Below are 12,333 nucleotides of genomic sequence, written 5' to 3'. Positions count from 1 at the left end.
TTAATGTCTCTTTTTTTTCCCTTCTCCATCAAGCCAGCAATGTTGTGTTCATTTTTTTCTTCCCTCTTCTCCAGTTCCTTCGTCTCTTGCATTCTGTCTCATGACACATGGACCCTTGTCTCTTATGATTCCCAATTTGGCATTCTGCTTGTGCCCGTGCATGTATGTTCCTCGAGGGTAAGGGGATCGGAATTGGAAATAATCAAGACGAAGATCTCCCCGAGGATTTCCTCAACATAATTTGTTCGAATTCATTCTTATTCTTATTCTAACCTGTCTTTTATATCGTTTTCATCGACGCAAATAGAAGCAAGACTTGGATTAAATAAACTCCAAAATTTACTCCAGAGCAATGCACTCAATCTCAACAGGCACACCCTTAGGCAGCTGGTGAACAGCAACACAGCTACGAGCAGGCTTGTGAACGAAGAACTTCTCGTAAGTAGCGTTCATCTCAGCGAAGTTGGCCATATCAGTCAGGAAAACCTTGGAAAATCAAGATCAGCAAAACGTTCTCCTCATAACTTGTGTCTACTTCTTTCTCCCTGGCCAAGCCGGGATCAGAAACGCCACAACAAGAAAGCCAGGGGCAAGCCACATACATTGACCTTGACAATCTTGTCTACGCTGGAGCCAGCGGCGGTCAGGATAGCCTTGATGTTGTCGCAGCAAACCTGTGTCTTAGCACCGATGTTTCCTTCGACCAAGTTGGCGGAGGAGTCGGCGGGAATCTGTCCAGAGACGAAGATCTGGCCGTTGGCGCGGATGGCCTGGGACTGTAGTTATTTTGTTAGGTGGTGCTTGTATAAAGCAATATGTGTAGGCGTGGCTAAGAATGGGCGTTTTGGAGTGGATTGTTCCGGCATAGAGGGGTAGCTTTCAAGGTAGATGGAGCTGCAGATGGAGGGAAGGACGTACGTAAGGGCCGGCAGCTATAGAAGATATGAGTTAGTAATTACTATTTGTTTCCTTTGATTCCTTTTCTGGGATTGACAGTGCTTTCTCTGTCGAAAAGGCGGCGAAGGAACCATAGCTGGCGGGACTTGACTTACGAGGGCAGGCATCCTTGGCGGAGATGATGGAGATGTTGGCGGACATAATGGGAGATGGGAATTGGGATCTGAGTGGGATTGAAGGACGGAGGATTCGAGATTGAGATAGAAATCGAGGAGTAGCTCGCAGCATTGGGGAGAGGGGAAGTTATAGGAAGGTCGTGATGATAACGAAGGTGCCCCGCTCTACAAGTTTCCCTCGGAGATGGTCGATGCTCCCCGATCAAGTCATTCTGTAACTTGTTATGGATTTAGTTGTTATAACTGTTGTAGATATTAGAAGAGGTTAAATTTGGTATTAAATCAGTATTCAAACTGGGCTAATCCAGCGACATTACTTGCTAAAAGAAAAGATTGAGTCGTTTTCGTCGTAATGTGTTAAGATCATGCGCCATCCATGAACATACTGTACAAGAGAAGTACCTTGGGGTCATGATTTACCTAGGTTGCCGAACTGCTTCAATAGGTTGGCAGTCTCTTCGACGGAGTACCCGAAGAAGACGGGACCGTTGAAGGTGATGTGAGAGGGGGTAGAAAATGATGAGGAAATGTCGGGTTTTGTAGTCGATTCCTCGCTGACAGGAGCAGTTGGAGCAGTTGGAGCGACCTGGCGACCAGGTGCTTGATCTGCGACGGTCTGGTCCTTGGGCCAGGTCTTAGGCCATTCACCAGCCCAAGGGGTCTCGTACTCAGGCTTTGGAACTTCAGCCTTTGGTTTATTGTGGTCGAAAGGACAGCCGGATTTCTTTGGTGTAGCAACATCATTGTCCTTGGGTCTTTCATCACGTCGAGGTGTTTCAATTTCGGGCTTTGGGGCTTCAGGCTTTGGTTTGCCGTGGTCGAATGGACAGCCGCCAGCAGGCTTAGCATCAAGGAGGTCGGCATAGGTGGGGTTATCGGGTTTGTCAGCTCGAGGGTCGGAGGATGTGGGGATGGACGCTGAGCCAGAGAGCGGTACTGAGGCAGGAGGTAGATGTGTGACAGGCACTGAAATGCCCCAAGGCCTGCTTGGGGATTCGCCCACGCGGACTTCACGGAGGGGACGGTCGAAGTGACTCTGTCGTTTATCATCCTCATTCTTATCCTCCTCGTTCTTTTCTTCGTTCTTTTCCTCGTTCTCCTCGTCCTGGGCACTGTGCGTACTGAGATCCACGTTTTCGGCCCATTTCTCAACACGTTCGCTCGACGCAGAATGTGAGGAGTGAGCTTCGCCACTGGCATGGCGGTCAGGCAGGAAGGCTTGGTGCTTGACACCTAGGCCAGCAATCATGCTGGTTAGGCCGCCGTACTTGGCATCCAATTGTCTCATGTCCTGTGGGTTTCGTTGATAACGCTTGACGCAAATTGCATGGCTGCGGGGGATCTCGTGTTTGTGTCGTTCGACGTATTCAGCAATTTCTTCTGGGGAGTGTTGATCGAGGAATCGGATCGGGCATCGGAAGACGGGGCATCCTCCTTTTGACGACGGGACTGATGGGGTGTGGCTAGAGCGTCGGTCCTCAAGTTCAGCCTTGACAGGGTCCAGATGCTCGTGGCCGCAGGTAGCTTCGATCTGGACCTTCGGCACAGAGTTTTTCCCACTGGAAGCTTCGCTGGCATTTGCGCTCTGCATATTATTCGGTTTGGAGAAGGGACAGTGTAGATTTCCCTGGGTGCCATTCGTAGTGAAGTCCTTCTCCAGCGCGATTGCTGGAGTCGGTGCTTGCGCGAGGATGCACGAGTTGGAGGATAATTGGGAGAGGCTATCTTGTGAACGGAGCAGGTACTTGCACCCTTTGACTCCATTCCTGATGGCCGAGAAAGTATTTTCGTCTACATTTTGATGCGCAGCAAGGGTCTTGATTACATGCATGGAATTCAACGGTTCTTCCTCAACTCGAGGCTTGCTGTGTACGAGGCCCTGACGGTAATCTTCTAGCTGAGCGAGCAGCTTGTTTTGAACGTCAGATGCACGATGTCTATCTTGAGGAGGCAGAATATTTATCACATCTGTGTACTGTAAAATGAGAATAGTTAGCAATTTTCATCTTGTAGTTTATCAAAGTAGATAGGCAATCTTGGTCTTAATCAGATAATACATGTTAATCCGTCATCGCCACAAAAGTGACTCCTGATCTAGAGCTTTTCTTCGTCATGCAAGACCAGGATGTGGAAACAGGGGGAAGAGGGTCAGGGTGTGTATTTACCTCTTTGAAGACTTTATCCATGTGCTGGAACAGCTCATTTTGTCTATGAGTCAGCCGGTACACGGTTAGTAAGAGCGCATCGAAGGCTTTGCCGACGGCCTCGAGCTTGTCATGATGCAGATCCGGCTGCATCTCGGAAACCACGGCGGGAGACATGAGTAAAAGTATTACAGGGTATCAGATAAAATTCATCTGAATTCGAAGTGGCCTGTTGAGGCTCTGAAACTTCAAAAGCGTGAGAGATGAGAAAGAGGAAAACAGGAGGATTTATAGAGAGAGATTGGGTCGACATCGGAAAAACTTGAAGCGAGATGGTCTGTGCTCATCATGTGAAGTGCTATCCCGTTTTGGGCTAGTGTCAAGGCCGAGTATACTTCGACGTCGAACACAAGGGTACATAGATCTACCTCCCTTACATTGAATTTAATATGTATATGCAGGTACATGCAGGCACATATGGGTGACCATGTTCCTGGAGTCTGGATGACGAGGGCTTATGGTGTCGAGTAAAGTGAAAGTGTGAGACGATGAGTCAGCACAGTCAACCTGTCCACTTGAGAGATGTCTAAAATTACTTGAAGGAATTTATGATCTTTTTTGCAACATTGACACCAGTTTCTGGGCGACACATTCTGTAACCTAATGCATGTAGTTCCAACATCATGAAGCTGACACTCATGCATCGAAGGTTGGACATACATCGGGAGTCCAAAGCAAGCATGTATTGCAAAGAATATCACTGGAGACCTGTTGAGAACCAAAATTAAAACCGGGGTACAACATGGAAATTCTAATACGCAAAAACTCAAGCTAAATTAGTCCAACCACACAAATCCAGCGTCATGACTATTGGTTTTAATTGCAGCCAACACGACGCTGAATGTGAGTTTCCTCTGGGGCAGACTAAAAAAGTGATTAGCATGAGTCATGATCCACAGATGTAGATTTTTCTGGAATGATCAGTCGCAAACTCACAGAAGAAGGCCTGACTTTGAATCGATGCCAGGGGTTTTCCTCCTGGACACAGTGATTTGCTTATGTAGCATAATGTGGGAACCACAATCAACAGCCCAGCCGGGCTAGCTCAATCGGTAGAGCGTAAGACTCTTAATCTTAAGGCTGCGGGTTCGACCCCCGCGTTCGGCTATTCCTACAAACGAAACCTGAGATTTCTTTTTTTTCCAACCGCTTATTCTCTAAACGATGATTTACATCTAAACATTCTCTTTTTTTTTTTTTTTTTTTTTTTTTTCGCAATGTTATCTTGTCTATGGTATTTGGCGTTTTACTTCTCTCTGCACTTTTGTTCCCGTCCAAAAACGAGGAGTCATTTTGCGATTGTACAGACAACGGACAATTCCCCCCATCATCTGCACAACAGACATCCTGGCATGCAGCACGCATGTCTGTTTCCAGTAAAGCCACTGTGACGAGTTTCAGATCATGTCGTCGCCGGAGACATTCTATTGGCCGGGGCTCAGTGTAATGGCTGTCTGATGTGTCAAAGATGGCCACACGGTGCACATCCGCTGAGATGGTCTGATCCAATGCGGTTCTCAACGTCCGGTCTGGACAATACCCAGAGTGAGTCATTAATGACCTCTTGATAGCTTGGTAGTTTTGGTTTCTAGTTCGGGTTCTGCCTGTTGTCCGCTGGACCTTTAAAGTAACCATCAATCCCTTGTAGTCCAACGGTCTAGGCTTTGAATTTGAACACAGCGTCAGGGATGACGATGAGGGGACGGAGCACTAGGTTCACGGGGCTTAACTAGGGTCTTTGCAGATCTGACCCTGGTTGGGTATATCTACAAGCTACTCTGTGCTTTGTACATGTATGTTAAACATAAGTATAGTCAGTATACTAATAGTCAGTACGGTAGTTTTACCTGTGTTCTAGAGGACTATACAATTGCGTGACCACAGTCTGTGAGTGAGATTTGATCGCTGAGTTGTACCTGGAGTAGAGATTTGAATCCATACTCTATATATGTATCTATCTGACATGAAAAGAGTCGTGAATATACCAAAAAACAAATAAAACAAATGAATTTATAACATGCCTGTCATTGAAAAGTGGTATATAAAAATACTTCAGAGGTAAAAAACCAGTAACGATCTAGACCTGAGGGGTAAGGAACCCGATAATCTGCTTTTATCTGTAATTTTACCCATTTCCTTTTTTTCCCCCTCCAAATATTTTTGGCAATTTTTTAAAAAACCCTTTTACTTCTAGACCTCTCCCCCCCTCTTCTTCTCTTCCTTTCATCATCATGTCTTCCACTCTCCCAGATGCCTCCAAAGTCGGACTCCCCGCCTCCGATGCCACCAGCGCCGCCGAACTCGCCAGTCTTAAGGTAAGACTGCGTGCCGCCCTACGCCAGTTCCCGGATTTCCCCTCTCCGGGAATCTTGTTCGAGGACATCCTGCCTATTTTCGCCGATCCTTCTTTGCATGAGGCCCTGATCCGCTCCCTGGAACTTCACATCATCGCCAACCACGGTGGCCAGAAGCCCGATGTCATTGTCGGTCTCGAGGCCCGTGGCTTCCTGATGGGTCCCAGCCTGGCGCTGCGTCTAGGTGCCAGCTTCGTCCCCGTGCGCAAGCAGGGCAAGCTCCCCGGTCCTTGTGAGACTCAGGGCTACGAGAAGGAGTATGGTCAGGATTTCTTCCAGATGCAGGCCGATTCTATCAAGCCCGGCCAGAAGGTCCTCGTCATTGACGACATTATTGCTACTGGTATGCGATGAGAACCTCCAAGTGGATGCTTCATACTGAAACCCTATTTTAAGGTGGCTCCGCCAAGGCCGGTGGTGAGCTGATTCAGAAGATGGGCGGCGAGCTCCTCGGCTTCATCTTCCTCCTCGAACTGGAGTTCTTGCACGGACGCGACAAGCTCCCTGCGCCGGTTTACACTCTCCTCTCTGGCCAGGCTTAAATTAAACCGCCTCGAAAAAAAAAACCTCTCATTTCTTTCTGCGATGATCCCAACTGCCGATTATAATGACCCCATCCTTTCAAAAGCCCGACCACACCCGATCTTGCGGTGAGCGTCTGTCATCCGCTCCTCCCGGGCCCAATCAAACAACTGACTCGAACTTTGAGTCTGGATCCCCGTTTCGCTGGTCGACGGCACCCGCTACAGCTGGCGCAGAGCTGTCCGGATAATATCCCATAGACAAATAGCTTTCTTATCAATGCAACTTGATCTTTGTTTAAACTGGCTAATCTCACTTATTGTATCTAGAGTAGCCGTCTAGCAATTACCCCGACGTGACTAAGGATTGACAAGGCTTCTATATGCATCCATCTCATCAATATATCAAATCTAGTAATTTTACTCCCTAGGAATGACCTTCCTCATAACATCCTCCACCCATTCCGCGGGAACTCCCAAAGCTACAGACTCCCGAATCGCCCGATTCATCCTTGCAATGTACTCAAACTTGGGCCCAGCCAGCCTAACACAAGTCTCATCAACATAAACCAACACCGGTACCTTCCCCTCATCCTCCAGCCCCGCCCTAACCCCCTCCGTCCCATCCAACCCACATCACAACATCCGCCTCAACAACCCACTTATTATAAGACCCATCTCCCTGCACTCGAGGCCTGATCGACACGGGCACACCATCCTCAGCTCCCGCACCAGCAGCACCTGTATCAACGCCCTCATAACCATCCAGAATCCTCTCATCGCCAACATCCATCTGGTAAAGAACGCCGTAGACCGCATCTTCGGACCCAGAAATAGGGATCTTCTGTGCGGTCTCGGAGTCTTGATTCGCGACGCGTCGACCAGGCGGTGGGAGAACGTTTGCGTAGCCCGCTTCGCAGATTAACCAGCGCCATTGTGGGAGGATTGCGATCGCTACCGGGGTGGCGGAGTGGGTAGGGTTTATACGGCAGCGGGCTTTCATTTGAGATGGGGAGAGGTTGGAGCCGTAGGCGAAGTAGAGGTAATCTGGGTATTGAGGTGGTTTTGTGATTGGCGGGGGGATTGGGACTTGGGTGTGTCTTTCTGCTGGTTGGAGGATGGTTGGGTCGGAAGGCATTTGTTTTTCCCCTGATGACGATCATGAAGTATTGTCTGTATTTAGATATTGAAGGGAGACGAGAAGAGGTTGGAATGCGTCAAGAGTCCGTACAGGGCAGATGCATACGCTTTTAGCTGCGATTGCGTTTCTTTGTCCCCCATCCAATTCTACAGACGTTGGAGTTATGAACCCATCTCACTGTCTTTGCGTTAGATGATAGATCGAACAATCGAACAATCGAAGAATTGAAGAAATGAAGAATCGAAAAGTGGCATAGGTAGAGGAACCCAAGGAAATAAGCATCTTGCCTTGTTCACTATAGTTCTAGATGCAGCGAATCCTAAAGAGATTGAACCCAATGAACATAGCCAGGTCACACTTCTGCAGACTTAATCCTCCCCAGAAATTGAATTTACAGACATGGAGATACTCTACACTTTCAACCTTCTTGGGAATCTGTGGTGTGGAGAGTGGTAATAATGAGTGGCCCAAGCAGCTCTTTAGCGATGTGGGATTGGATGACTCTGCGTGGGACAGCACCTCATCTTTTACAGATCGTTCCTGTGAGGAATTTGGGCGAGGGAAGAAACCCGGATGGAAAGACCATCGAACTGACCGCAGTTGAACTTGTTAGGTGGGAGATGTGATTTGATCTTACACTGTGAGACTGAGATGATAAAGCAACTTGCTGGTGGTTGAGTTTGGGGTGGATTTGCCTGTTGTGGGGGTTTGTCAGGGCGTAGATTGTTGACGTTGATTTTGAGCGAGTGGGTTTCTATGGATGATCTTGATCGGAGGATGAGGGATGAGAGGGTTAGTCCCGAGATGGCGGGCTAGGAGGGCGGTTGAGTCTGGGGAGAAAGATTCAGGTTGAGATGGAGGATAGATCGAGGCTGTTGAGTTGAAAGGCGTGAAATATGTTTAGAACTAGGGTTGGATGGTGAATGTAGATTTGTGATCAAATGAATCCAGCTCGGTTATCGATGAACCGGAGGTTTGACTATACACGTCTGGACCTATGTACATCTGCGAAACATGAAACAAGCGCCACAAGCGATTCGAGAGTCTTCCAAAATGGTATAGTATATCTGCTGAACATTCAAACAATGTGTAAATTCGTGATTGGGACGCCGCGGGAGCGCATGCTATATCGTCTCTTGACTCCGATGCCGCTTGCATGGCGCAGGAGTTCGTATGTTTCATCTCCGCCGCCGACCATGACCATGCCGATGAGGTAGTTTCGCGGAATGCCGCTGGCTGTCATTTGGGCTTCATCGAGGTATGGACGGATGAGAGTGGGCTCGGCGCGGACGGCGGCGAGGGCAGAGCGAGACCCAGATTGATCCGTTGATTCACTCTTCTGCCCGTGAAAGTCGGGTGGTGGAATGTCATCATATGAAACGACAACAACTAGCTTCAGCGCGGATCGCGTTGGTCGGTATGCGGGGATGTTGCGGAGCTTTTCCGAGAAGGTGCAGCTGCCACGTTTGATAACAAGGACTTCGTGGGTATGGGCGACCTCACGGGAGATTCCCTTGTTGCAGAGCTCGCCGGCAAAATAAATATTTGACCACGACAGGCGGTCTGTGGCAGGGTCGCCGAGCAAGGACATAGTAACTGCATCTTCAATATCTGGAAGCGGGCTAGCCCCGATGCCGGAAGAGATGGCAGCGGGGAGAGTCAACCTGAGTGGAGCAGGTTCGGTGGGTTCGTTGTGAAGCAATGAGGACACCGAGTGCATCAGAGACGATAGCATGGCTCTTACTGTTGAGTCCGGGGAGTCGACAATTGCGGCATCGTCGACAGAGGAGGCGGGGCCGTGGCCTGCGAGACGGGGCTCTGGCGGGCGTGGACTCTCTGGTTGAGTTTCTTCATCTCGTGGATGAGCCGAATCATTACGTCGGCGAGAGGGCTCTGGGAGAACGTCAATGACGAGGTCAAGCATGGCGTTGTCACGAACACGGGTGAAGTTCGGATCGTACGGATCGACCACATCAAAGGTGATTTGGCGAGAGAGGTATACCTTCTCATCTTTGCCTAGTGGCACATTGTTGATCACCTGTACCCGGTACCCGTCTTCCTCTTCCCCAGTCGTAGCCGTCGGGGGTTCCAACCGTACATCCTGAACCATGCTCAATCGGAGTCCTCCAATTGTTTTAACAAGCACCCCGTCTTGGACACGTTCCAGCGCTCCAGGTCCCATGTTTACCCCGCCTGGGAGTGATGGGAAAGAGATGTCGAGGGTGGGCCGAACGGCCATCGGCGCGCTGGTGGCATTGAATGGGACCAGTTGAGGTGGCAGCGTCCATGGGTAGAATGTATAGTTGGTTGGTGATAAAAGGTCAGACACAAAAACACTTTGATGTCCAGGAGAGTCTTGCAAAATAGGGCCTGCGGCCACTCCTCGGTCAGGCATCAGATCCAGCCGTGCCAAGTTGGCAGCATGGAATATGTCTGTTCGGGATGCAGTGGAGGACACACCGAAGAATGGAGAAGGAATGATTTGACATACTCCCCCGGCGATGTCCTGGCCCTGAGGTGGATTTTGCTGCTGGCGAGGCGCAGATGCCGGTTTTCTCGGAATAATGAGAGGATGGCCTTCGGTGTTGAAAACCCACGGTGCATCGATCTTGTTCAATGGATGGTCCTGGTCAAATAGCAGATAGAGGTATTTGGCTGTCTCTCCAATGAAGAAACTCTCCATCCGGTCAATGAGCTCGCCAGTCAGAACATTCCGAATACCAGCCCAGCCACACTTGGTCCAGCAACGCCGCTTAAGGTCGCTGAGAACCATCTCTCCAACATGCAGATACCAAGGATCTTGAGTTGCGCGATAAATGTAGTAATTGGACTCGATGAACTCGGGCCGACCTCCATACCATGGCATACCGTTGTCAATGTCACCAGTAGCCACATTCCATCGCTCAGGGATGCCCGAGTAGCGTGTCCAAATGGCAGTAGTCAGCAGATGAATCTGAATAGCTTCGTCTAGCTTTCCATCCAGGGCAAGAACTCCTGGATAGAAAGCGCTTAGGCTATCGATCCAAAACGCTCTCGTGGCACCGGTGATCACATCTCCCACAATAAGGTGGGGATGTTGATAACCTTCACCTCGGAATAGGTGACGGTTGATTGCGGTGTGCGATTCTTCCCAAACTTGTCGGAAGGCCTCGGCGGTATTCTGGTAGTCCGTCAGAGGAGTATAGTACGAGTCCAATGCCGCCCAAGGGCTGTCTGGGTTGAAAGGCAGACGCTCGCCCTCAGAGAGAAGAACATGAGCTTTGACGGCATACTCGTAGAAGCTGTCAATACCGGCGCCGATCTACTGACAATTAGTTCATGCTTGTACCTGTCAAAAGAAATCCTGCTTACTCCGGCCCATGGTCCAACCCATTTCCCAGACTCCACATCAATGCCAAATCCAAGTAGTCCGATGTCACTCCGGCGGTTCCAGACTGCCCAAAAAGCCCTCTTACCCAGGTCCTCATACCGCCCATCACCAGTGAGTCGGCTCAAGACGGTCAATTCAAGGACCAGACTACCTGCACCAGCGCTACAAGTTTCAGCGGGCTCAGATGCCGTAGTTTTAGATTTGCGCTTGCCCTCAGCATCTCGTGCCTTCAGATTTAAAGGCGCATTCTCGTAGAATGGGATCCCGTGGCGTAGGTTGACCCGAGGGTAGGGAAGGCCCGTCTCTGTGTAGAATGCGGGAAGCAAACGGTGGGCCAGATCCACAGCAAGTCGAAGTAGTTGGCCATCATAAACAAAGCCATTGGACCATCGAATGCCGTGGTCACATTCTATAAACATACTTTTATCCCAAGCGCTGGCAAAGGCGGCCTCTCGTTCCGATGGCTCGTATCCGATGATGGGTAGCTCGCCGACGGCGAAAAGATGGGCACTGAGCAATCCACCTAAAGCAATTTAGCGGGAGGATATGAAAAGCCAGAAGTCGAGCACATGTGACAGATTGATAAGTCATGAAGGGGGATGTCATACCCAGTCCCCGGATCACAGTTTCGAACAATTGTACCTTGCTATCCAGATCAAAGCCCCTCGACCGCTCACCCTGACCAGCAGGGCCGTCCGAGCCATCACCATACAGCCTAACAAATCCCTCGACACCATTCTGGAAATGCGCCAAGGCTCGCTCGCCACTGTCCGGGCTCGAGGATAGGATGGCCAGCGTCGATAAACTGTCAATCAAGGTCAGAGAATAATTCCCCAGCACATCATTATTCTCCGGGTTCTTCTCGTCGCGAACAAGAGGGCCGCATGTGAGGGCGCGTAATTCGTCTTCGGGAAACGCGTATTGGAGGTAGTTCTCGAAGCCATGGAAGAACATGCGCTCAGTTTCTTGTCTGCGGGAGGACAGGGGTGTATTAGTTTGAAGTTATGGTCTTTTGAAGAGAACCAAGGGTAGTTATACCTTAGTTCTTTGACTTGGCTATTTCGCATGCCATGAACGACAGCGAGCCATAACAAGATGGCCCAAACCACCATCCAGGCGGAGCGGAGGTTGAACATTACCTCCGTCGCGTGCGCTTCGAGCAGATCTGAGCGCCGTAAGGTTCATGGATGGAGCGCCAGAAGGCCTTTTATTTAAGGCCTCTCTGAAAAGAGACTGTTTTAAATGGGTCACCCTCTTGTTGTGGAGTGGGAAGTTAAGGGATTCGGCCAGATAAGCCTCTGGGGAGTCCTTTATTTTCCCGCTTTTTGCACCATTCTTCATGGTATGTCCGTACAAATTATAGAAGGTTGCATATTAAAAAAAAGGTTGGGTTAGAGATGTTGAAATTAAGGGTTTCTAATCTTTATGTAGATTTTGAACGCTTTGCATGCTTCAAGTACTTTAGCAACCTTTCAGATAGGTGTAGCCCAGAAAGTATACCCTTCTATCTAGTGCTTTTCGCTGGATTCTACAGTTTGCCAATTGTTCTGGCATTAGAAAAAGATGCTGGAAAAGGCATCACAGTAGTCCACAGATATTTGGTATAATCTCCAACTAGCAGAATGGTTTGTCATCTACACAGTCCTAAGGTCAACCCAGTAGAGAGGCCG

At 49.4% G+C, this 12,333-nt stretch overlaps 5 protein-coding genes and 1 non-coding gene across 6 annotated transcripts; 2 read left to right on the top strand and 4 right to left on the bottom strand.

The window, feature by feature from the left end:
* Nucleotides 1-339: 339 nt before the first annotated feature.
* Nucleotides 340-1,098, bottom strand: Pdw03_7722 (L-PSP endoribonuclease family protein (Hmf1), putative; the record flags this gene model as incomplete). Its single annotated transcript, XM_014677391.1, has 4 exons — nucleotides 340-486; nucleotides 603-776; nucleotides 919-932; nucleotides 1,053-1,098. The coding sequence occupies 4 exons, from the start codon at nucleotides 1,096-1,098 to the stop codon at nucleotides 340-342; spliced, it is 381 nt and encodes a 126-aa protein (XP_014532877.1).
* Nucleotides 1,099-1,275: 177 nt separating this feature from the next.
* Nucleotides 1,276-3,394, bottom strand: Pdw03_7721 (Lethal factor; the record flags this gene model as incomplete). The annotated part of the gene is made up of 4 exons (XM_066101750.1): nucleotides 1,276-1,316; nucleotides 1,494-2,982; nucleotides 3,040-3,048; nucleotides 3,239-3,394. The coding sequence occupies 4 exons, from the start codon at nucleotides 3,392-3,394 to the stop codon at nucleotides 1,276-1,278; spliced, it is 1,695 nt and encodes a 564-aa protein (XP_065956833.1).
* Nucleotides 3,395-4,311: 917 nt separating this feature from the next.
* Nucleotides 4,312-4,384, top strand: Pdw03_tRNA117. The gene has a single exon. It is a non-coding gene; the product is annotated as a tRNA-Lys (tRNA).
* Nucleotides 4,385-5,508: 1,124 nt separating this feature from the next.
* Nucleotides 5,509-6,173, top strand: Pdw03_7720 (Phosphoribosyltransferase; the record flags this gene model as incomplete). Its single annotated transcript, XM_014677389.1, has 2 exons — nucleotides 5,509-5,974; nucleotides 6,028-6,173. The coding sequence occupies 2 exons, from the start codon at nucleotides 5,509-5,511 to the stop codon at nucleotides 6,171-6,173; spliced, it is 612 nt and encodes a 203-aa protein (XP_014532875.1).
* Nucleotides 6,174-6,759: 586 nt separating this feature from the next.
* On the bottom strand, nucleotides 6,760-7,290 carry Pdw03_7719 (Butirosin biosynthesis, BtrG-like; the record flags this gene model as incomplete). The annotated part of the gene is made up of 1 exon (XM_014677388.1): nucleotides 6,760-7,290. One exon carries the CDS (start codon nucleotides 7,288-7,290, stop codon nucleotides 6,760-6,762), a length of 531 nt encoding a protein of 176 aa, XP_014532874.1.
* Nucleotides 7,291-8,371: 1,081 nt separating this feature from the next.
* On the bottom strand, nucleotides 8,372-11,799 carry Pdw03_7718 (ER glycosyl hydrolase (Edem), putative; the record flags this gene model as incomplete). The annotated part of the gene is made up of 4 exons (XM_014677386.2): nucleotides 8,372-10,594; nucleotides 10,645-11,186; nucleotides 11,272-11,633; nucleotides 11,702-11,799. The coding sequence occupies 4 exons, from the start codon at nucleotides 11,797-11,799 to the stop codon at nucleotides 8,372-8,374; spliced, it is 3,225 nt and encodes a 1,074-aa protein (XP_014532872.2).
* Nucleotides 11,800-12,333: the final 534 nt, after the last annotated feature.

The sequence above is a fragment of the Penicillium digitatum genome, chromosome 3, assembly GCF_016767815.1.
Source record: "Penicillium digitatum chromosome 3, complete sequence".
NCBI lineage: Eukaryota > Fungi > Ascomycota > Eurotiomycetes > Eurotiales > Aspergillaceae > Penicillium > Penicillium digitatum.
The sequence above is the reverse complement of the archived record's forward strand: the minus strand, read 5'-3'. Positions and strand labels throughout refer to the sequence as shown.